Source organism: Lampetra fluviatilis, chromosome 1 (assembly GCF_964198595.1).
Source record: "Lampetra fluviatilis chromosome 1, kcLamFluv1.1, whole genome shotgun sequence".
NCBI classification, from domain to species: domain Eukaryota; kingdom Metazoa; phylum Chordata; class Hyperoartia; order Petromyzontiformes; family Petromyzontidae; genus Lampetra; species Lampetra fluviatilis.
Genome location: NC_136275.1, coordinates 36,811,379 through 36,836,242, shown reverse-complemented (window position 1 = coordinate 36,836,242; position 24,864 = coordinate 36,811,379). Strand labels below are relative to the sequence as shown.

The 24,864-nt window shown below is 51.4% G+C and overlaps 1 protein-coding gene across 6 annotated transcripts in view; it reads right to left on the bottom strand.

Annotated features, from left to right (window-relative positions):
• LOC144935147 (protein sidekick-2-like) overlaps nt 1-24,864 on the bottom strand; it is a 477,776-nt gene that overhangs the window by 140,007 nt on the left and 312,905 nt on the right. For all 6 annotated transcript variants that reach the window (XM_078861598.1, XM_078861616.1, XM_078861625.1 and 3 more), the window contains exons 8-14: nt 21,069-21,152; nt 19,862-20,056; nt 15,876-15,992; nt 14,497-14,655; nt 8,868-8,970; nt 6,590-6,766; nt 2,334-2,470 (exon numbers count right to left, since the gene is read on the bottom strand). In XM_078861598.1, the coding sequence (XP_078717724.1) occupies nt 2,334-2,470; nt 6,590-6,766; nt 8,868-8,970; nt 14,497-14,655; nt 15,876-15,992; nt 19,862-20,056; nt 21,069-21,152 (972 nt within the window). The remainder of the gene's footprint in view (nt 1-2,333; nt 2,471-6,589; nt 6,767-8,867; nt 8,971-14,496; nt 14,656-15,875; nt 15,993-19,861; nt 20,057-21,068; nt 21,153-24,864) is intronic.

The window sequence follows — 24,864 nt, the reverse complement described above, 5'->3', positions numbered from 1 at the left end:
GAGAGGAGTCCAGGTGGTGGTGGTGGTGGTGAGGGAGAGGCTGGGGTGAAGGGTGGATGTCAATCAAATCCAAAGCAAACAGCAAGAACCTTCCACCACGACCGAAACCAAACTAAGGGAATCCGGGATGTGCCCACGTTAACCCGATTTATCCGACAGCGACATGAATGGTGCATCCCGCGGAATGTGAAGTCAGGGGTCTAAGCCGAGCGAGATCCTCGACTCTTTGCTCGGGGGTTTTTCGGTGGAGGGAGGGGGCTAGATAGGAGTTGGTCCTCTTTCTGCGGGACCATGAGTCTCTCTGCATGTCTCTCTGCCTCTCTCCATCACTCTCTTTCTCTCTCTCTCTCTCTACGACTGTGTGTTTCGGTCTCTGTGTGTTTCCATGTCTTTCGACGTTCCATCTGTAATGCTCTGTATATTGGGTGTCTCTCTGTGTCTCTGTGACTCTCTCTGTGACGTTCTCCGTGTCTTTGTGTGTGTAGGTGTCGTCACTACACCATTCTCTGTGTCTCTCTGCCTCTCTCTATTTCCATTCTCGCCTCTCTCCGTGTCTCGATCTCTCTGTGTGTCTCTCTCTCTCCTCCAGAACCCCATTTCCCTCTGTATGCACAATGCCCAACTAAACGTCGAGATGCCTGAGATATGGCTGCAGTCATGCAGGATTCACGGGGTGAACAACGACCCCACACTGTTGCATCTTCACCAATGCACACTCTACACGCTCCGACACTGGCATCAGCGGCTCTGGTTAACCCCTTCCTGTTAACGCCACGGTTAAGGGGTTAACGCAACGGTTTAGAGGTTAACCCACAGCAATTCTATTTAAAACCACGCACGCGCGAACACAAGCAACAACAACAACAGTGACAGCATTTCGCAGGCACGAGCCAAAGAGATCCGCGCAACGTAATAATTTCCATCCATAAGAGGCAAATCGCGATCATCTCGCGACGGTTTAAGTGCAACGCGGAAATCATTCAATTCACGCGCCAACCGCCTACACCCGATTTCACTCGTCTCCGCATTTATACCATTCAGCATCTATCTATGAGTCAAAATGAATCCTTCACATCGTTCATCCCTCTATCTGTGTTTGTCTCAGCTCTGAAGAAGGGACATTGCCCATAGCATAAGCTAGTTATATATATATAATATTTCTCCCCCAGTTACAAGGCAGTATTTGCTAATGACGATGACGGTGTTAAAGGGCACTTAGCCTTGGGGGTGGGGGGGAGAGGTGGGGGAGAGGAGGAGGTGGGGGGGGGCTCTGATGTTTTCATTTCAGAGCTGAAGTCAGGGCAGAGCTTGAGCGATGTAGCTGGCGGTGCTGTCCGTGGTGCTATTGTCAGGATGTTCCCCCCGTCCCCGCCCGCTTTGTACATGAAGGGAAATGCAAGGTTTCCGAGCAGCGTTTCAATTACCCAGTCATGTAAAATGAGATTAACGTGAATTATTTCTCAAAACGTTACGAAAAAAACGAACCGTAGAAGACGGAATATTCGTTTTGTTATTTAAACAAGTCGGTGAAAAATTGTGACATGACACTTTCAGTTTACACCATAAGGGATTTTTCTCCATGAAGTTGTTTTCGTCCGTAGCTGACTGATAGACATTCTAATGATTTTCTGGTATGGCTATAAAGCCTAAATCTGGCACACGTATAATCGAGTCTCCGCTTACAACTGGAACATTTAAAAAAATACAGATTTTTTTAAAATGTGGGTGATGAAGTAGTTTCACAGGGCAGCCTAAAGATGCACACCACTTAATGTCTAGCACGAAACACAGCAGCATTTACAAGATCCATCATTGTTGAACCAAGTAATTTGCCTCCTATAGAGTTTGATGCTGAAGGGGATAGAATATGAGCAAAGCTCACTGAGTTGCAAGCATAAAATGACACTTGATTACAAGCCTGCGGACCAAACATTACTCTGTGCTTATTCCAACAGAGATAATGAGACACAGCCGTTTCAGTGTGGTATGTGGCGACGTGTGCTGCGGTATCGTGGAGTTTGTTGCAATACCGAGCACCGTGTGTGCTGTGATGTGTCGTCACGTGAGGTGATGTGGGGTGATGCGGGGTGACCAGTTGTGACTTTGTGATGTGGTGTGATGCGTTGCGACGTGATGCTGTGACGCACAGGGACACGACGTGTTGCGACGAGGTGTGACGCACTGCGACGTGGCGTGACGTGTTGCAATGTGACGTCAGTGCGACGCTGCGCTACGTTTGGTGACACGACGGTGCGATGCGACGGCCGTGCCACGTGGTGCGACGCGGTGCAATGTTATACGAGTGCGACGTGGCGTGGGAGCGCCAGGAGTACCGTTCTCGGTGGCCTCCAGGATGTAGCGCAGCAGGGGGCTGTTTCCGTCGTAGGAGCGCACCCAGGACAGCACCACGGAGCGCCGTGCCGTCAGAGAGAGGCGTGCCACCACCTCCACCGGCGGGTACGGCACCTCCCTGTAGTACCATCATCATCATCACCACCACTACCTCCACCATCATCATCATCGACATCATCATTATCATCAACACCATCATCACCACCACCACCATATTCATCACCACCACCATTATCACCACCATCTTCACTTTCATCATCATCACCACTACTACCATCATCATCACCACCACCATATTCATCACCATCAACACCATCATCACCACCACCATCATCATCACCACCACTACCATCATCATCACCACCACCATGTTCATCACCATCAACACCATCATCACCACCATCATCAACACCATCATCACCACCACCATATTCATCATCACCACCATCATCACCACCACCATATTCACCTTCATCATCATCATCACCACTACCATCACGGCATAACAAGTGCCGAGCGGTGACTACACACGCACGCGCTCGCACACAAAGGCTTCACCGTGCCTGTCAGTCACGGAAGGAGTTCGGCTCTACTTCCCCGCACTTGTCAGGATGTAATGTAGCTTGCTAGGTTCAAACGGCGATACACTGTGCCACCTCTCCACCACCCTTCACAATATATTTATTTAAGATCAACGTTTTTGGATCTTTAAACTACGATAGTGCTGGTTAGTGGCAATTAAATGAGTACACTGGCCCTTGCCCTAAGGAACGTGGATGTGCATGCCTCTAGTCCAGCGCTTTGCAGGAGGTAAAGCACTTTTAGGAATTGGGTGGCGTTGAACACGATGCGTAGAGTCAAGCTTCACCTGGAGCCGGGTTTCTTGTGGATGCAGCCCAAAGCGAGCGGTGAACTCCACCTAAGGCTAAACGTGCATTATTTAAGGGTGTGTGAGTGTTCGGGAACGCGTAGGCTTTAGGTGTTTGTGTCGGGATAAAGTGATCATCCTGTAACACATTGTGAGTGCACCGTGTTATTCTCGTGACACGCCACTGCGTGAAAAGTGGCAGGGCGGCTTGTCGGAAAATTAAAGACAGACCGACCCTACTCAATCGCCTGGGGTGCATGCTCTCGATTGCTCCCGCTATACTCGACCCACAATATACACGGGAGAGTGACCTGGCTGACCACACAAATATTACAGTGACGCCGTTGAAGGTGATCCTGGAAAGGCGGGCAAGCGACTAAGCATCACATTTGAGTGAAAACCGCCAATACCCGCTGGGCTTGCGCGAAGCCCTGGAGGTGGCAGTACAGCAAGCGGGTTCATGGGCATGCCTGTGCATGGCGCATTCTCCGAGTACTCAGAGTTCCTCCCAAAAGCCAAATACTGCTCTCGTATAAAATAATTGTGCACAAATACTAGACACTCCGAACGAGAGTGCCGAGACTCGTTGAGGCTTTCCTGGATAAATGATTGAGATCTTTATTTTATTCCCACTGCTTTTTCAATCCAGTGTATACAAATGAAAGCTTCCGCGTGCCGTGTCGGTCCTCGGGCGGGGGCGGGGGGGGGGGGGGTCACACTTGGCCACGCTGCCACTGCCAGGTTGGTGAAGGAGCTAAGGCCAGGAACGGGTCAGATATCACTCGTCACATATGCTGGCCGTGTCTGGGAATCAACTCGACCTCTGCTCGCCAGGTTCAGAGTGGCAGTGCGCTAACCACTGCGCCACCACTCCGCCACCACTCCCCACCCCACCCCATGACATTTTAATTATCATAATTAATAGAATTTTCACCATTGGCTCAAGGTCACTGACAGAGTTGAGCTGCCACCCCATCGCTCGTTGGAATTGGTAGACACTTTGAATGCGAGTGCCGGCCATAAATTTATTGCACGCGAGCCACGTTTGCCTGCACAGGCGAGGCACTTGGATTTGATCGACTGTGCATATGCACTCGCACAGACGTACCCACACACCCACGCGCGCGCACACACATGCCCATCCTCCCAAGCACGCACGCACACAGACGTACTCACCCTCCCAAGCACGCACGCACAGAAACGTAACCAACCACCCACGCACGCGCACACGCCGCTCCGAACGCATGGTTCATTGTAATTTTAGAGAGTACCAGTTTATTGATATTTGCTGATTGATTTTAAACTAGCGTTTGCCTCCGTCGAGAGAGAGAAAGAGAGAGAGTGAGCAATAAAACACACGGGCGGGCAACTTTTTGTGTTACTCTATCTAAGAGTGGACAGGATAATGTCGATGATTTAGGGGGTGTACTTTTCTACTCAATCGAATGACGGGCTCCACGGGCCCACTCGTCGAATTGTCTGAAGTTTTCACCGCTCCGGCTTGCAGCGGCTGCTATATTATTACACCCACAATACAGTTTCCAGCTTCCAGCCCCGCTCCCGTCGCCCACCCCCCTTCGCTTCCGAAGCGACGGTGGGAATCCGACCGTCGTGGAAGCTGGCAACAGCTATAGCAAGCACCACGGAGCACATGGAGTGGCTTAACCCAGGCCAAATTGGACCGACCGATGTGAATGTTGGCAGCTGAAGAGAAGGTGCGAGAAGAGTCACGTGGCCCTGGGGTTAGCTCGTTAGCTCGTTCCCCAAAGCAGGTGCTACAAAATAAATTGGGGATGCCCTCCCCCGCCGCCTCCTCCCTCCATCCCCCCCTCTTCCCCTGGCCCCCATCCCAATTTTATCCCAGTTGTGCTGTCGAATGCCATGCCACAAGATAAAGAATCTATACAGAATCATAACTCTCGCAAAGCGGAGCAAACCTGGGAGCAACGGAGGACGTGATCTTGTTCAGTTTAACGCGTAGTTTTTCACGACCAATATCATCCATAAAACAGGTTCTTATGGGTTTAGATCAGGTAAATATATAAATGTGCCGTTAAACCCGCCACCGCCCGACACAGCCAACTCGTAAGGTTTGCCATGCAAACAGAACATGCCAATTCGTCACTAGTACAGCACACCGGTGTGTTGGAGAGCAAAGCAACAACATTTACAATCGGAGTACGAAGTTTCGCCAGTAATTACAACTCCGCGATCTAACCCAAAAAAACCTGTACCACGGGTGAACTTGTTCGTTTACTGTTTGGGGGGGAATTGTTCCCAAATTAAAGGGAACGGTGGCTATCGGTGCCACACCAGGAGACGAAGGTTCGGATCTCTCACGGAGAGATCCGTCCTGATTCCTCTGGCATCACTGCCGTCGTCGTGATCATCATCACGGTGGCGTAAAAAAAAAAAACAGTCCGCACAAGTGGATACCCCCGAGCTACCACTGATATCATCTGTCCCACGTGGTGTGGGTGCAGAGCTTTGTCACCCGCTCCGCCACCGCGAGTCACGACAGTCATCGCTCTCAGCTCACCGCTCTCACCTCACCACTCTCAGCTCACCACTCTCAGCTCACCTCATCGTTGTCACCTCACCGCCCTCACCTCACCACCCTCACCTCACTCACCTCACCGATCTCACCTTACCGATCTCACCTCACCGATCTCACCTCACCGCTCTCACCTCATCGCCATCCGTCACAACCACTCAGTAGCAAATGGAATGTGTTAGTTTCTGTAGTTTTTTTGTTTGAGTAGATTGTGTTCGTGGGGAGTGATGTTGTTGTGGTTAGCACTCTGCACTACGAACCTTACCGATCTCACCTCACCGATCTCACCTCACCGCTCTCACCTCATCGCCATCCGTCACAACCACTCAGTAGCAAATGGAATGTGTTAGTTTCTGTTGGTTTTTTGTTTGAGTAGATTGTGTTCGTGGGGAGTGATGTTGTTGTGGTTAGCACTCTGCACTACGAACCTGGGCAAACAAGTTCGATCCCCGCTCCCCTAACTCGACTCAGCCTTAGAATGGATAACCCGAAAACGAATTTTTCTAGAACTGCTTTTTGCGGTAAGTTTGTTGTCCTTCCCCTGCACCTCCGATAAGCATGGCCGGCAACATACGGCAGGAAAGAGGTTCAAAATACATATACATGTCTAAACATCATCATTGGGGAAACAAAGACGGCCTAGCGTGGTGCTGCCCATCCACCCCGTCGTGTGCCGTGCAGGCCTCCTCAATGTGCATCGCTCACAGCACTTGCACCCTGCAGCCTATTAAAGTCTATACCTGGGGGTGGGTGGGTGGAGGAGGAGTGGGGGGAGGGTATCTCTGTCTCTCGAAGTGTCCACGTGATTTCCTCACCGCACTTCCACCCGGGCGGTCCTGGAGTCGTTGCCCGCCGCCGAGGTCACGTGGCACGTGTAGGAGCCGATGTCGCCCGACCAGGCCTGCACGACGCGCAGGAAGCCGCCGGCGTCTTGCGCGAGCCGAGGGGCCGCCTCGGGCCCGATCACGGAGCCGTCCTTGTCCCAGAACACCCTGCCAATGTCGTTGTTAGTCGGCGTCGTCGTCGTCAAGATCACGCGAGCAGTCATTGTCGCTGTCGTCATCATCGTCGTAATCATCATCATCATGGTAAATTTCGATTTAAAGCTTTCGTGACTGCAGGGATTCATCTTCTTGGTTCTTTCGGTAAAGTCACGTAGAATGGAAATAAAAAAATAAAAAAAAATAAAACATAATAAAATTATATAATTATTTTATTATGTTTAATTTATATTATTTTAAAATAATATAATTATTTTATTATGTAATTTTTTTATTATTTCCATTCTACGTGACTTTACCGAAAGAACCAAGAAGATCATCATGGTAATCATCATCGTTATCTTCGTGGTAGTCATCATTTTTAGTCATCATCATCACGATCATCGTCTTCTTCATTGCATCAACATTGTCATCATTGTCATGATCATCATCATTGTAGATGCATTATTGCATTCATTGCCAGCATCACCATTGTTTTAATCACCATATTTGTCATCATTATTGTCATTTGTGAAATCAGCATCGTCATGATCACCACGTTATTGTTAGAAATGCACTTATGGTCGTCATCCCCATTGTCATTGTTGTTGCCATCATCACTGCATCATTTTTAATTTCCCCGAATTATCGTCATCACTGCCATCAAGAGCGCCATCATTTTCATCGCCATCATCATCACCTTCTATTGTCATTCTCACATTACTCTCAAAATAGTTATTATCATTGTAAGTATTCGAAATCACTCTCACCATCAGCGTGATTGTCAGTGTCTCGCAACAACAACATCGGCAATATCATCATCCGTTCTCTTCCCAATCACGGCCAGAAATTGAACGCTGAGAATCCACCACTGTAAAAACACTCATGTGGGCACGTCTCAAATGAAAAAAAAGCACAAACAGCTGTCCAACGAATCTTGGCAGCCACCCCGACTCAGAACGCCGGCCGCTCCATTCCAGGCTGCTCCCTTGGAGCGGTGAGAAGCGGCACGGAGGTGTGAATTTGCGAGGGCAAGCGGAGCGGTCCCTGGCCCTGCCCCGTAATTCCCTGCTCTTGGCAGCCTGACAGTTTCCCTGTGAAGTGGAGAGCGGCGGATACGAGCTCGCTCTCTCTTCCGCTAAGTTCATCCCCCGTCGCCCATTGACAGGAGCGTGGGCAGTGTGCGCACGTGTGTGTGTGTGTGTGCCCGTAGCGGTCAGCGCGCTGCGCTACGAACCTGGCGACCCGAGTTCGATTCTCGCTCACGGCCAACATCAGAAGCGATTATCTGAACCGGTCATGGTCCTTCCCTAGGTCGACTCAGCCTCAAATGAGTACCTGGTGCGATGTGTAAACATCGCCACTGGGGAGACAAAGGCGGTCGGGCGTGGCGCTGGCCACCCACCCCCTCGTGTGACGTGCCGGCCTTCATAGGTGCTCGCTAACAGCACTTGCCCCCACAGTCTGTTAAGGCTATACGGGGGATATTTGTATTTGTACGGACCGGCACACACACACAGACGTGCACCAACAGGTTCATGAAGGACGATACTGGGCAGTTGGAGGCAGTCGCTCTCCAACAACAACGGAGCAAAGAGGAGCGACGCTCACAATAATGAGGGGAACGCCAGGGTGGCTAAAATACAGCAAGTTGGCACAGTAGAGGGTACAGCTGGTGCAACTGCCAGTCATCTCAGTTAGCCCATGGCACCTGCTTCTGTCCCATCACCTCCTGTCAGCGAGCCTTCGACACTTCGCGTGGCCTCAAAGTGCACTTGTCCTGGCACAGGCACCGTGGTGATGTCACCGCCACTTAGTGGCGAATGGCGGCTGTTGTTGTTGTTGTTGTGTGGTTTTCAATGGGGAGGGGTGACGCAGAGGCGAGCACACTTCACGATGGACCCGGTGGATTTGATTCCCGCTCACAGCCCAACATCGGTGACGAATATCTGAACCGGTCCTGGGCCTCTGCTCGGTTGACTTAGCCTCAAATGCACATCTGGTGCGTTGTGTCAATGTGAGTATTGGGGAGCCAAATGCGGGCTTGTTTTGTGTTGCGTGGACATTAACCCCCCCCCCCCCGCATCTCTGCCTCCCCCCTGCCTCCCTTTACCTGACAGCGACGGCGGGGTCATGGGTGACGCCACAGTGGAGCGTCGTGGTCATCCCCTTCTCCACGCTCTGGTCGCGAGGAGGAACGGCGATTCGCGTCCTCACTGCCCACGCACGGGGAGAGAGGAATATGAAGTGTAAGCCATGGAAGTTAGTGTTGACCCAATTCGTATAGAGTTTAGACGTATTGCCTGTAAGGTGCTACACTATGTTCATGCCTCGTAAAGCTTTAAAGAACATTTCCCGATATTAGTCAACTGCAGAACTGGCTGAGAGGAGGTCGTGAAACATTGTGGATGACGGGCAATACGTTCCACGTGGATGCAGCCGGACACCGCAGTGGTGTGCAAGTGAGTGGGCGATTAAGGGAGTGAGTAGGTGGGCGTGGATGGGTGGGTGAATAGATGTGGGGGTGAGCGGGTTAGTGGGTTGGTGAGTAAGGTGGCGAATGGATACGTGTGTGAGTGAGTGGGTGAACTGATGGAGTGATTGAATGAGTCGGTGGGTTGGTGAGTGGCTTGGTGAGTGAGAATGGCGAATGGACAAGTGACCGTGTAGGAATCGGGCAAATGGAGCGAGTGAACGGGTGTGTGAGCGGGTGAGCGAGAGACTGAATGAGCGGGTGCATACATGGGCCATACTGTGTGTGGGGGGGGGGGGTGGCCGTATCCCGGTGTCAGACAAGTTGCTGTTGGCCGTTAGGGAGTGAGAGAGATTGGACTGGGATGGTGGAGGGATGCAGAAACGCTAACACTGTGAACTTTTTTAAATTGCATAGGGAGAGGTGTTTTGTGTTCATCTGCGCGCGTGTGTGTGTCGTAGTGTGCATGTCCTTTTGTGTGTTGTCGTAGTGTGTGTGTTTGTGTCGTGTGTGTGTGTGTGTTTCTGTTGTGTGTGTGTGTTTTGTGTCGTGTGTGTTGTAGTTTCGTGTGTGTTGACGTCGTGCATGCGTGTCGGTGTCTTTGTGTGTCGTTGTGTGTGTGTGTGTTGTATTACGTGTGTCGTGTGTGTTTGTGTGTTGTCGTATTGTGCGTGTCGTCGTGTGATTGTGTTGTCGTTGTGTGTCGTAGCGCGTGTGTTGTTGTTGTTGTCATCGTGTGCGTTGTTGTTTTCCGTGATGCAGAAGAACGAGGGCGTGGGTGGGGAGGAGATTGAAAGGCGCATGTGTCATATTTTTATTGTAGTAGCCCCTGGCTGCCCATTTCAATCGCTCACATGGCCAGGGAAAGCACTCGAGATCAAATGAACGCTCTCCTCCCTTAACCCCTTTAAGGACGCCGATCCCGGCACTTTCCTCGGGGGGAGCGCGGTCGACTCACACCGCGATGCCGAGCGCATTCCGATTTTGTATTTTCTTTTCTACTATTAATTCGCGGTTCAATTTAACGGCCACCAAGCAATAGATGATCGCCGACCACTCTCCCCCCGCCCTTTCGCCTCTGTCGTTTGAGCGAAACGCACCGCCACCCCCCACCCGCGGCTGTGCCGCTTCGACGAGGAGGCTAGCGGCGGATTGAGACTGGCTAATCGTTAGAGGTGGCAGCGGCTTGCCGGGAAGGGCTTCATACAGCAGCGGATTGACCAAGGCCGATGGTGGCGATGAATCAGTGGGCGTGCGATGATTTTGGGAGATCCCTCGTTATGTTTTGACAAATTTTTCCAGTTTGGAGTCACCATATTATTATTATTATAATAATGTTTTGGTGCTTGTTAACACATAGGGCCTCCAGTGGCTTCTATGGTTCACGTGGAAATTCCGTGCAACGCGTTTGACCTCATCGGGCAGTTTTCCAATTTCCACCGCTGAACGAAGCGAGCAAAAACGAGCGAGCGAAACGGCGGACAAACGCGGCCGAACGCCGCGCGGTACAACCCAGAAAACACGTTGGAGCGCTGTAGTCCACGGGGAAGGGAGCGGGGGCGGGCGGGGGCGATCTTTGTCTCGGCTCGTGAACGTGCGTTCGCAAGGCTCGCGCATCCATATTTAAACGGGGATTCTTCGGCAACGCAGCTGCTGCCTCGCGCTCGCGAGACCACCGAGGGCACGCGTGCGTGCGCGCGCGCGCGTGTCTGTGACGCCGTGGGGAGCGGCGGTGCAGTGGTTAGCGCGCCGCGCTAAGAACCCGGCCAACTCATGTTTGATTGTCGGTCACGGTCAATTACCGGGGACGATCATCTGAACAGCTCCTGGGCCCTCCCCTAGGTCGACTCAGCCTCCAATGAGTACCTGGTGCGGTGTGCAAACGTCGCCGCTTGGGAGACGGGCGTGGTGCCGGCCACCCACCACCTCCTCGTGTGCCGTGCCGGCCTTTATAAGTGCCCCGCGGACAGCACTTGCTCCTGCATTCTCTTAAGGCTATACGGGGGATCTTTGTCTCTGTGTGCGATGCCCCGCGAGTGCCTCCGTTTAGTCGGGGCACGCAGCTGCGCCGGGCGTGTAGGTTAAGCGCCTGGCCGCGGTAATATGCGAGCAAGCAAATAGTCCCCGTAGCTCACTTTGGAAAGAGAGGGAGGGAGAGGACATAATTGCACGTTCTGTGATTTCGATGGCGTGGATAATAGGAGGAGTGGAAAAAAAATGACAGTCGAAAAATATTACACGGGGCTTTATTTATTCCGTTTGTAAAATCCCATTAAATTTGGAAAGAAATATACGACCCTCAAGAGAGAACAAAGTGAGTCCTCTCTGTAATAAAGCCACGGGGGGTGAAGAAGTAATAAATGAAATAAACAAATATGTTACTTTAAAATCAATATTCATTCAGCTTGGGTCCTGACCCCTCTTATACTGGGGGTGAATTTGTTTTGGCCCCGCTGTATATAACATAAACTCCTCTAATAATCCGGGGGGGGGGGGGGGGCTGGGTGGTCTCTTGAGGAGAGGCGGTGCGGCGGTGGTTAGCCACGCGCGAAACTCTGGCGACCCGAGTTCGGCTCACGCTCACGGCCATCCAACAGCGGTGTCGAATTCCCTAAGAACAGCTCGGCCTTACGTGACCACCTGGTGCAGTTTGTGATTATGAGCAGTGAAGAGACAAAGGTGGCCGGGCATTGCACTGGCCACACCACGCCCCTCCTCCCACTTGTGCCCTGTGCCAGCCTTGACAAGTGCTCGCTCACAGCACGTGCCACAACAGCCAGCGTAGGCTATACAGGGGCAGGGTGGGGTCTTTGTATTTGGAGTGACATGGAATGAGTCACTGTAGCGTGGCGCTGGGAGATTGGTAGACAATGAGATTGGGGGTAGCAGCCCGTTCTACCAGTTGGACCCGTGGGCCAAGCGCGGAGCCTTCTGGGGGATCCATAAGGGGGCGTGGCCGAGGGCGGAGCCTGGCCACGCTGGAGAGCATAAAAGGCGAGCTCCGGCTCACAATCGGGGTTGCTGCCATCGGGAATGGAACGCGTCATGCCGCTGTCGTCGTGGTCTTCGCCACTTCAAGCTGTGGGTCTGGAAGCATGTTGGCTGTCCAGACCCGGTATGGAGTTATCCCCTATGGCTGTGAGAGCCGGAATAAACAAGAGGGATAACGCCTCCTACTCGTGTCTCTGAATTAGTACACTACACATGTATGTATATGTTCACCCACATAGGCTGCCGAGCAGAGCACCTCCCACACGGGGTTATAAGGTCAAAGCTAAATCTGCTTTTATTTCTCCCCGTTAAATGAATACCATCGTGCGGGAGCAGCCCGCCGCACTCTAGACTATTAGACGGCACAATTTAGTTTAACTAAGAGGCCCATTAGAACACTGTCCCCCAGCAGATGAGTGTGTCTGCTGGTTAGCAACCAGATTGATATTGCACGGAAAGTCATTTTCCCCGTGCCGAATGTGCGTGTGTGTGCGCGTAACTGTGTGTGCGCACGCGTGTAATATGTGTCTGCTTGCGTGCGTGCAGCACACTGGAATTAACGAGCTCGTCTGGCATGCGTGCGCACGTATGTGTGTGTGTATATATATGCATGCCTGTGGAGAACGGAGGCATAGTGGGTTACGACCAATAACAGCAGCGAATATATGAACCGGTCCTGGTCATCCCCCCCCTGGTCGACTCAGTGGATTGACCATGGCTGATGGTGACGATGATGATGAATCAGTAGGCATGCCATGAGTATCTGGTGTGGTGTGTAAACATCACCACTAGAGATATAAAGGCGGCTGGGCGTGGTGCTGGACAACCACCCCCTTGGGCCCCATGCCGGCGTTTTAAGGTGCTCGCTAACAACACTTGCCCCAACAGTTTGTTGAAGGATACACGGGGGACCTTTATGTGTGTGTGTGTGCGCATGCGTGCACCATTCCTCTAAGCGTGCTCCGCGCAGCGTCCACCGCTGCTGCCGGGATAGACCTCCACGCACGGCAGCGCAATTTTATCCTTGCGCCTGCGTGCGTAAATTCCCTGTGTGCACACGCGCGTGCCGCAATGGGGACCCCCTGCGGGGGGGGGGGATGGGGGTGGTGGGGGGGACGCGTGCTCTGAGGCGTGCGTGTGCGAGCACATGCACGTGGCGGTGGAGGAGGAGTTCGTTGTTTGTGGTGATTTGTGGTAGTGGTGGCGCTGGTGGGCGGGTGCTGTAGCCGTATTGTTGTCCTTCCCCCGCACATCCGATGAGCACGGTTGATTACGTTGGGTGCTAAAGGAGTTCAACATATGTGCTTACGTAGTGCCGGTATTGGGAGGGGCGGTGGTGTTAGTGGTCGTTGGAGTGAGATTGGTGACGGGGGTGATGGTGGTGGAAATGGTTAGTGGTGGTTGAGGTGGTGAAGATGGAAATCGTGGTTAAGATGACGGTGAAAGTAGACATTTGGTGGTGATGGTTGGAGTGATGGTGGCAGCTGTCGTGAAGCTGGTTGTGGCGGTGGTGGTGGCAGTGATTTTTCTCTGAACCTATGTAATGAGCTTCTGAGTAGAAGATAATGTGCCTATCTTGAATATGAAATTAATTTCTGATGACTCAAGTTCATGGGAATTTATGAAAATTTAGCACACAATTGTTGCAAATTTCATTCTTGCATCGCCACTGATGGTATTGTTAAATTGTCTCTGATTACCTCGATGACATAATTATCATCCAATTGTGCATACCGTGCAGTATGGATAATAATGATGGCCACGTCACGCTATTTTTAATACGTTTCATCCCGTAGCGTACTGATTTTTGTGAAATAATTTAGTTCATCGTGTTTTATTATTGCTATCATCGCATTTTCTCCATTTCAAATGTCTCATTTAATAAACAAAGATGCCACTGGAGTGTAAATGATTAGTACACTGCACTTGCAGCCAAGACTGGGTTTGTGATTCAGTTGTGAGTGACTCGGTTAATCATCCGGAGATGGAGTCAGCGAAAGAGTGATTGCGTGAGTCAGTCATTTAGTGACCTAGTCAGTGAGTGAGTCGGTGAGTAAGTCAGTGAAGGAGTGAATCAGTGAGTCAGAAAGTGAGTCAGTGAGCGAGTGATTCGGTGAGTGAATCAGACACTGAGTTAGTCACTCGTAAGTGAGTGAGTCAGACAGCCAGTGAGCCAGAGATTGAGTGGGTCAAAAAGGCTGTGATTCGGTCAGTGAGCAGTCGAGCGAGCGAGCGAGTGAATCAACGCATGGGTGAGCTCTCCTGCTCGCGTGCTCACCCCATACGGTGAAGCGGGCGCGTGCCGTCGCCTCGCCGCGGTAGTTCTTGGCCAGGCAGGTGTAGATGCCGGCGTCGCGCAGCTCTGCCGGGCCCACGCGCAGCCACCCCGACGGCAGCAGGGAGAAGCGCATCGAGCTCAGGGGCACGGCCTTGCCGCCTGCAGCCGCACACGGCGCGGGCACGCCAGGGGCACGGGCATGGACGCGGTCACAGTGAACATCTCGCCCGCTCTCACGAGGACGGTCGTAGCGACGACGATGACGACGACGATGGTCAAAGTTCCGAGTGCCTTGCCCCCCAACCTCCCCCGACAATGCTTCACATCGTGTATGGGGCGGTCACGTGGCCCAGCGGGAGCGCGTCTGACGCTCGTCCCGGAGGTTCGTGGTAGTGATAATTATTTACGTGATGTGTAAGGCGCAGTTCATCTGTACATCACAATGCGCGCTGTGCATGGACATCAGGAAATGGACGAAACCAGGGTAAACGGCCAGAACTGCGGGGTGTAGGCCAATTTCAGGCGGTAACTTTTCAAGACAGACTCAAGTATATATATCTAACCATTCTGATTGTCTGATTGGCAAAGGCAAAGCGTTCCAAAGCCTGGGAGCCGCAAATCACTCGACTAGGATAACACACGGCAGTCATCGCCGACCAACCGCGAGACTGCTGCAGACTTGCGCGGTGAGAACGGCGGTGACATTGAATGTTCCAATGATCCGATTTGATTTACGTTCGGCAAAAGGTGACGGTGCAACCCTTCGAATCGCTCGCTCGCACCCACCCACAGAGATGTTCGGGAGGGCCCCTCTTGAGCGTAAATTTGGCCAACTCTCCCACGCCGGCCAGACATCTCGGAATAGGTGGGAGAATACCCACACTCTACTCCACCACACGAGGCCTGACGACCGACTCAGCCGAGGTGAACCCATTTATGCCGCCCAATAGACACGAATAGCGGTGGCGGCGGCAGGGGGAGGGAGAGGGTGGTGTGGGGGAGGGGGGGTGCGGGGCATTTAAGAAACTTGCATCGTTTCTGCAACTCATCAGAATCACAATCAATTAATCTACATTCTAGATTTGAAGTTTTCGTGACTGCAAGGATCTATCCTCTTTGGCTTTTTTAGTAGAGTCACGTCGGTGAAAATAAAATGTAATTCAATTTAGTTGATTTATTTTATTTTGTTTGCACCTACGTGACTTCAACGTATCTACACTGGAGGAATCCGTTGAGCTACAAAGCTATTTTCCACAGACGCCCATCATTTTCACGCATGTCCAGCGACCGCCGCGTTGCTGCTGAGGCTCGAACGGTACCGGCGACCTCGCATGGCAGGGAGGAGGGGGGAGGTCACGCTCGAGCGGTGAGCGGCGTACCTTTGAACCAGGTGATGGCCGGCTTGGGGGCACCTGACACTTCGCACGGCAGCGTGAGCGCGGTGCCCTCGATGGCCGTGCTGTCCACGGGGCCTCGCGTGATGTTTGGGGGGAAACCTGGGGGGAGCAAAGGTAGGAACTTTGAACGCGTTCACTTGTTTTTGTTTATTTGTTTGTTGAATACTTTGTTTGGACGTTTAGCAGCAACGACGACGACGGCAACGATGAACACGGAAACAACGCGATGGTGAACCGTGCGCAGGAGGGGCCGCGATGTCCTCCGGCTGCGGTGTACCGAGTGAGGAGGCGAGGAGTTGATTAAGGAAACGAAGAGAGGGAGTAAGATAGGAGGGGATAGTAAGAGGGGGAGGATCCGGCGGTGGGGTGGCTGGGTTCCAAATAGGGGGACCATGTCCTCCTGTACCCCACCCCAGTCGCGATTCCCTAAGACCTCAGTTGCTCGAGTGTCATCCACCTCTAAATAATCAGTACGTGCATTTTGTTGACCAATTTATCTCTGGTTATGCAATCATCATGCGAGGCATCCGTTTGCATCTCTCTCACAGACAATTTCAGAGGTCTGTGATATACAACGCCCCATTTGGAAGGCGATATGACGGAGCTACCATTGGGACCCCTTCAAGTAAGCTATGTTCCACACACAGAGACGTATGTATGTTGAACTTCTTTCGCACCGTACGTAGCCAAACGTGCCAACTGGAGGTGCAAGATGCAAGGTATTCAAATTAAGCGCATGCTTACAATGAATGCATTTTTTTTCGTGTGATCAGTCACCGATGACGAGGCTGAGACCATCAACTATGGAACCCATTTAGTTTATCGCAGGTGGATGAAACCTGGATTTGAATCTCAAATTTTAGCCGTGCAGGCTCAGCACTCGCACCTCGTGGCAGGCCGGCCGCCTCTGAAGTCGGCCACTTTAATTGCCTTAGCTACTTCAAAGTCACTTCACGATAGAGGCGTGAAGCCATTAATTGATTTCATTGATTTAATTGATTCTCGTGCTCATGATACATGCATTGCATTGCGCGCAAGAATTGATTATCATTCAGAAGCGGCCGGGTGGCTTAGGGTTAATGTCACTGAGCCGGCACCGCTACAGTTCTGGGTTAGAGTCGGGGTATCGGCCGCCTGCGGTCTAAGTGTAGCAAGTTAATGGTCTCGTTTCACGAGCCATTGGCTCACATAGAGACCCTCAGATGCACGTAGATACCCATCGACTTTCACAGAGACTCATAGGCTCGCATAGAAACCCACAGACATACACAGACCCACAGACTCGTATAGAGACCCTTTGACTCGGACAAAAACCCATACACCATTGGAACCTCATTTGCCAGTAAAAAATATGATAATTGGTTTTTTACCCTTTTATCTGGCAACAAAACTGACACCTTTTTTTACAAGGAGTCATGTTTGCATAGACCACAGACTAGGCTCTAAGGAAAGCTGTCTCGGGTGTGGACCAATCAACTTCAAGGACAGTGCATACATTATCAGAGTTATGTTTTTGTTTGCATTATGACTGCAGGTATTGTGGTCTATGCGAACATGACTCCTTGTAAAAAAGGTGTCAGTTTTGTTGCCAGATAAAAGGGTAAAAAAACTATTATCAAAACCCATACTTTCACACAGACAGCATAGAATTACACAGAGACCAATAGACTCATATATAAACCGATAAATGCGCACACAGACCTTTTAGACTCAGATTTAAACTCACAGATTCACCTCGAGATCCATAGACTAAGACTGCGGCCCATAGACGTGCACAGATAGATCCATGAAGATATAGTTCTTATTAAAGTTGGTGGTCTCAGCACGGTCACCGACGACTGCTCAAGTAATAAAATAAGAATGCGGCTGTGAGCGAGTGCTGTGTCCCAGATATCCTTGCAGTGTTTAGATATGAATATAAAAAGGCTGTTAAAAATAGTGCGAGATGGGAACATTAAACATACACTGCAACACACACTCTCTCAAATGCATAATGATATTTCATTACTCAAAATGTAATTCACAACTAAATTTTTATGAAATTTTGGCTTATTACATAAAGGGATAACTTTTATTACGTAAAGGCACGACTATTTTTTTTATTTATTGCTCTTACTTAATATATATCTCTCAAAATGTCTTTGCATTTGCAATGGTATTCCAACTGTGCTGCCAGTATCATTGAGAACGAGATGAGGAATCCGAGGAGCAGTGCATCACCCTGTGTCGGAGAACGGTCCGGTGATGTCACGGAACTCATTCTGAGATCTCCTTCCCAGTGACCTTGAGTCACCGTTATCCACGCTCACAGAGTCATAATAGAGATCCGTAGACTCGCGTTAGAAACCCATGGCCTCCTTACCCAGAATCCTTGCATTGGAACGGGCTCACTTCCTGTTACTCGGTTAAAGTCGCAACTCCCGTCGGCCTTATTTAAATTCGTTTGTTTGAAACGCGATCAACATGCTCTGGCTGAGTATTGTTATTCTCATGACTAATTGGTCAGTTGTTTATTGTGTCCTGCACAGTGTTGCCCTTGATTGTATACCTTTCAATGGTGAAGTGCCTACCTTGTGTTGATGTTTTAAAACATTGTTGTCGTGTACTTTTCATTTTTTGTTGTTCTGTATGCAAACAATGTAACATCTCAGCCTATGACACCAAATAAAACCAAATTGAACTAACTCAAAACGTCAAAGTGCTTTTCTGCTCAAACGAGCGCTGACTCATTGGCTCTCAACTCCTGTGTACAACCCCGATACAGTGGTGGAATATCCACATTCCTATGGCAGGGGGTGAGTCTATCCAGAACCAGTGGGCTGAGTCAAACCCCACAATCAAGATTTGATCTCACAACCTATCGAATGTGAGACGCTGGCTCTACCATCGAGTGAGCCACCTGGCCGCATATCAATATTGGGGAGTGGGGGCGGGGGGGACAGGAATTACATGGAAAAGGAATAATATCTGGCATGCTCGCGACGGAGATTCGTTGAATGGCAGTGGTATGTATAATTTTATTTCCCAGGGTTGTATTTCTTTGTGTGTTTCTGGCCAATTTAAGTAACAATCAAATTGTTGTTGTTGCACAGAGCCATTAGTGACCAGGCTCATGGCAATGAACTCCGATGCAATCTTGGCTTTGCCATGACAGATGTGAACACAGACCCAATTGAGGCAATCGTGTAGGCCTGGAATTGTTCATCGTAAGGGTGACTGGCACTTGTAAACCCCGGCTTGATCAGAGTTGGGAGTCTGGAACTCAGATCCGAAGTCAGGGTCTCAGCAATGCCAGTTCAGGGATCTGACCTCAGAGCCACTGGCAGTCACCTCGTATCTCCAAGCTCTTAAACCTTGAGGCCAACAGCCTTTAATTAGTGAGAGTTCACATGGCACAGTTTGTAACACTCGTGCCTCCCAGAAAAAGGGGCCTGCGTTCGATTCACGACTCGGGTGGCTTTCTGCGTGTAGATTGCATGCTCTGCTACCTGTTGTACGTATGCAAGTTGACATTATTTTGCACCGAACGTAGCCAACCGTGCTAATTGGAGGTGCTGCGGAAGGACACAACACCTGTTTGGCAGGTGTTTCATCCGGGTTATTTGGTTTCCTCCGAGAGCTAATGTCGTTGGCGCTGGCTAAATATCCCAGCGCAGGTAAAAACAAAAAAAAGGTAAAGGTGCAACCCTGCAACTGCTTGCTCGCACCACTGCCGGCAAAAGGGGGCCTCCACTCGAGCGAACTCTAGATGGTAATTTGGTCTACTCTTCTACGTTGACGAGATGTGCTGGAGAAGTGTTGCTGGAGAATCCTGAAAAGAGAAACTCTGCCGGACTCAGTGTCGCTTTCCTGAGAAAATAAACACTAATATAAAGAAGAAACGGACGGACGAACCGACAAACAAACGTACGTACGGACAGAACAAACTCATCAACGTGTCGTTAACGGAGCGTAGGCGCTGCACTCACTGGTGACGGTGAGGAAGGTGTGGGTCTGCACCTCCCCGGCCACGTTGCGCACAAAGCACTGCACCATGCCCGAGTCTTTCTCCTCCAGCGACGCCACCAGGAGGCTGCCGTTCGCGAGCACTCGGAACCGCGAGTCCCCGAAGTGGCCGATCGGGGAGCTGTCCCGATACCACGTCAGAGTCGGCGGAGGCAAGCCTGCGATGATCCGAAGTGGTGGGGGGCGATGGGGTGCAGGGGAAAGGGGGGGGCAACAGGGTGGGGGGGGGGGGGATAGTTTCGTGTGAGCACCCGGCGGAGAGCGGGCGGCTGAGTAATGGGGACGTTTATGTGGGACGACACCCCATGACTCGTGGTCACGGTTACACGCCAGGTGATGATTTGGATGGCTGACCTGCTGCTGGTGATGGTCTTCATGATGTGATGGTGACGGTGATGGCGGCCGTGATGGTGGTCGTGGTTTTAATAGTGGTGGTGGTAGTTTCAGCTATGATGTTTTGATAATGGTGACGATGATGATTGCAATGATGGTGCTGATGATCGTGACAATGATGATTGCAATAATGATGGTGATGATGGTAAAACATTTGGTGATATTTATGTACGTATGTTGATCTTCTTTCGCACCGTACGTAGCCAACGGTGCTAATCGGAGGTGACAACGATTGTGATAACAGTGATGCTGATAATGATGACCATGATGATTCGGATCTTTCAGATGATGATGATGGTGATGCTGACAACGATGATGGTATTGATGAAAATAATCATTACGCCGATGATCACGATGACAACGACGCTGATGCCAATGACGAGAATCTATTCTGGGCATAATTACCACAACGGGGGCGACGATGACGACGATGCTAAACAATGACGGCGACGATTATGACGCCGATCGTTTCCACGACGCGGATCATCGCTCTGGGGACGATTACATTCACAATCTCCAGTGACGACGATGACGACTACCACGACAGAGATGACGGAGATGACGATGATGACGACGACTACCACGACAGAGATTACGGTGATGACGACGACTACCACGACAGAGATGACAAAGATGACGGCGATGACGACGACTACCACGACAGAGACGACGGCGAAGACGACGACGATGATCGTAACAATGGCAGCTGTTGAACGACAACGATGAGGCTGACGAGCGACGGTCGCGGTCGGTGAATGCCGTCACCGCCGTCGTCACCTGCTGCCTGGCAGGGGATCTCCAGGGCTTGCTCCACCACTCCCATGATCCTCCTCCTCGGCTCCACCGTGAAGAAAGGCACCTCTGCGGGCGGCGACAGAGCGAAAGCACGAAGGGTTCATCCCGACACAGGAGGAGCTTCCTAAAGCTTACATTTACATAACCCCCAACTCTCAACCTCGATATGCAGAATGTAGCATACTTTAATATCCAATTATGCAAAGCGGTTATTAAAAACAATAGTCGCAGTGTTGGGGGGATGCATCCTCGTGGCAAGAGACATATAATTACGTGCACGCGTCGGCAAATGTTATTTTTAGTAAAAAAAAAAATTCTTCTTGACGGGTGAAAAAAACATATATCGAGGAGGACAAGGCATCGTGTATGCAAGACCTCCTGCTGCGGCCGGGCAGGATTAAATTAACACCTCAAATGTGTCTCTCAAAGAAGAAGAAGAAGAGACGGGGGGAGGGGAAGGGGTGTTATACATTTCGGCGCGTATTTTAATCAGTTCCCTCAAAATCCGAAGCGCTTGCTCGAGAAGACAAAACCCGCTCGGGCTCGGTTTTGTGTGCGAGCCGTGAAATCATCCGTCTCGCCGCGGCCAGGGACGCCGCTAACAACGCCCTGTTAGCAGCGACGGCCAATGCGTAAATGGGTTAAGCTCGTGTTGAAATAGCACACGCGCACAAGACAAAGATGTCCCCCGTACAGCTTCAGGAGACGTTCTGGGGCAAGTGCTGTTCGCGAGTAGCACCTATGAAGGCCGGCACTGCACACCAGGGTGGTGGGTGGCCAGTGGACACGACCGACTTGCCTTTGTTTCCCTAGTGGGGATGTTTAATACACTGCGCCAGGTACTCATTTGAGGCTGAGTCGAGCTAGGGGAGGCCCAAAACCAGTTCAGATAATCGTCGCTGGTGTCGGCCGTGAACGGGAATCGAACTCGGGTCACCTGGTTTGTAGAGCAGCCCGCTAACCACTGCCCCAACCGCTCCCCAAAGACAAAGATCCCCCTATAGACTTAACAGATTGTAGAGGCAAGTGCTGTTAGCGAGCACCTATGAAGGCCGGAACGGTATACGAGGGGTGGGTGGCCAGCGCCACGCCCGACCGCCTTTGTCTCCCCGGTGGCGATGTTCACACACCGCACCAGGTTACTAATTTGAGGCTGAGTCGAGCTAGGGGAGGCCCATGACCGGTTCAGATAATCGTCACTGGTGTTGGCCATGAGCAGGAATCGAACCCGGGTCGCCGGGTTCATAGTGCAGCACGCTAACCACTGCCCCACCGCTCCCCACACACGTACACATACACATATCTTGTCCCTTGCAATGTGTCAACATATGTCCAGTTTTTTTGCCCGTTAATTTTCCTTCGAGGGAAACTGCTGCAAGGCATTCCCAACGCAATAAAACGAACGCATCATTGCCGCCAACAAAAATTCCTCCGCAAATTTCTAAAATGTGAAGATTCCATCTCCATCACGAGTCGCGATTTCCATGTGAATTGCCGAATCCATCAACCTCCCTTTTTTGTCGCTTTCATGCTCCCAATTGCTTGCTATGATGGACAATAACAACAATAACAACCGCGTCGTTAAAAGAATAACGCAATTGAAAAGCAACTCAATATACGGCGCGTGCAATGCTGTTGACGTCGCCATAATGCGACTGTGCTAAGGTGGGTGGGTGGGTGGAGGGGTCTGTGGAGATATCCTCAAGATTCAGCTCCGGGGCTGTGATGTTCCGTGACTGAACCACGCGTGCAGCTCACTGGCTCGGCGCGAGCAAAATAACGAGCACAAATTGGCTTTCACGCATCTCTGTTTCTTACACTCACACCCACCGCACTTTCTTCCTTTCCCATCCTCCCCTTTCGCAAAAATAAATTTTGCTTTTTTACATTTTTTTTTTGTCGTCGCAACGTCGCCAATTCCCCGACCTTGTCCCCCTGTCGACAAGCGGGGCTTGCGCCGCGCGCGACTTCAGATAACCAGCCACAGCGTCCACAACCCCCCCTCCGTCGTTGCCGCCTGTCTCCCCCCCCCCACACCCCCCCCCCCTCCTCCTTGTAGATTCGGTAGCGCGGCGGCCGAATTAAAATGCAAATTTGTTTGGTGTGTTGGGGCAATCGAGCGACGAGGCGTGCGCTGACGGCCTCTAAATTACCCCTGAGAGCATCTCAGTTTGATTAAAGTAATTAAATCCGCTCCTTCCTCGTGGAATACTGACAGCCCGCGTACAGCTGTGCGGAGCGAGAGTGGAACTCCGCTCGCTCGACGCGCAGACAGCGGCGAGCGCGTAGCGGGAGGACAGATTGTCCTCCTCGCTGGCAGACGGCCAGTTCGTCAACAAACTTTCACCTTTTTCCCTTCTTCTTCTTCGTCGTCTTCATCGTCATCATCATCTTTCTCCACCCCCCCTTCCTCCGACCATCCAATGCCACCGCCACCGCCACCACCACCACCCCACCAGCCTCCAAGAATCCAATTGGGGTTTCCCCCCCCCCCCCCCCGGTTCAGAATTCGTGACATAACTTCCAACAGCTTCGTCTCTCTCGTAAATTAGAGCGTGCAGAATTCCAGACGCGCCGCCGTAAATTCACAATCGTTGGTGGCCGGCTTTGGTGGCTGGGTGTGTGACACCTGTGATGTCGTGCGAGAGCTCGATTTACGCCGGTAGGGTTGGAGGGAGGGGTGGTGCGTAACTCTCCTTTCTCCGAGACAGCGTCGTTAGCGATCTTTTTTTTTTCGTTTTGTTGTTGGCGAACACCTGACGTGAATTAATGAAGCCGTTTACGCACACTTTTGGCGTTGCGACTCAAGCGCACGTGATTCACAAGGCAGTGATAGCTGGAGACATCCCTGAGTTGGCGGCGGAGAGGAGACGAATCTACGACGGTGTCGCGATCACCGTCTCGCCACATCGTTGTGTAACGGGCAGCGCGTCCGGACTTGCAACCCAGAGGTCGTCGCCGGTTCGATTCGGTATCCCAGGCGCGGCAGTTGTTGAAACGAGGGTGGCGAGTTTCTTAAATCGTCCACCCCTCTGTCCACCCCGGCCGTATAAGTGGGGTAAAGTGTGGGATACTCCGACCTGTTTAAAAAAAAATACTGCCAGTATGGCAGAGTAAATCCTTGGACTAGGACTCATGGCGTGCACGTAACGCCTTGGCCCTTCATCTTACGCCGTGGAGTAGAGGTGGCTGCTCCCTTGCTTATATCAGATCACAGTTGTCCAGCGCAGGAGCCCAAGGGCCCAACATTCCAAGCAGCCAGCAAAAAACAGCACACGTCAAGTGGCAATAGATCAAAGTTCGCACGTCGCTTGGATCGAGAAGCCTTATAAATACTTGGGGAAAGAGACGACGATGGCAGGAGGGAACTTCAAAGTGGAGCAGGGCGAGGGAAGAGGCAAAACAGGGAAGTGAGGTGACCTGCAGCGTGGTGAGTGGGTGAGTGTGTTGGGAGCGGGTGGAGTCAGTGGGTGTGTGCGGGTGGGAGAGTACATTGTTGTAAACTGCAGCGTAGTCCTGTCGGTGGCTGAACACAGTCTAGCAGTCTGGAGTCCTTGATACGGGCGAATTAATAAATGCGCACAGTTGATGGGAACAGTTCACCACGGGGTGGAAGTAGCTTGGTATTGTGCAGCAGAATGTCTGATTTGTGAGCGAGGCAATGTTTGTTTTGTCTGTTTATGAATACGTGAAGTGGATACATTTGCTGTCGGCGGCGACGAGCACACCTTGCGCTCTGGGCGCACGCTGCGTTAGTGGGAGACGCAAATGGAATCCA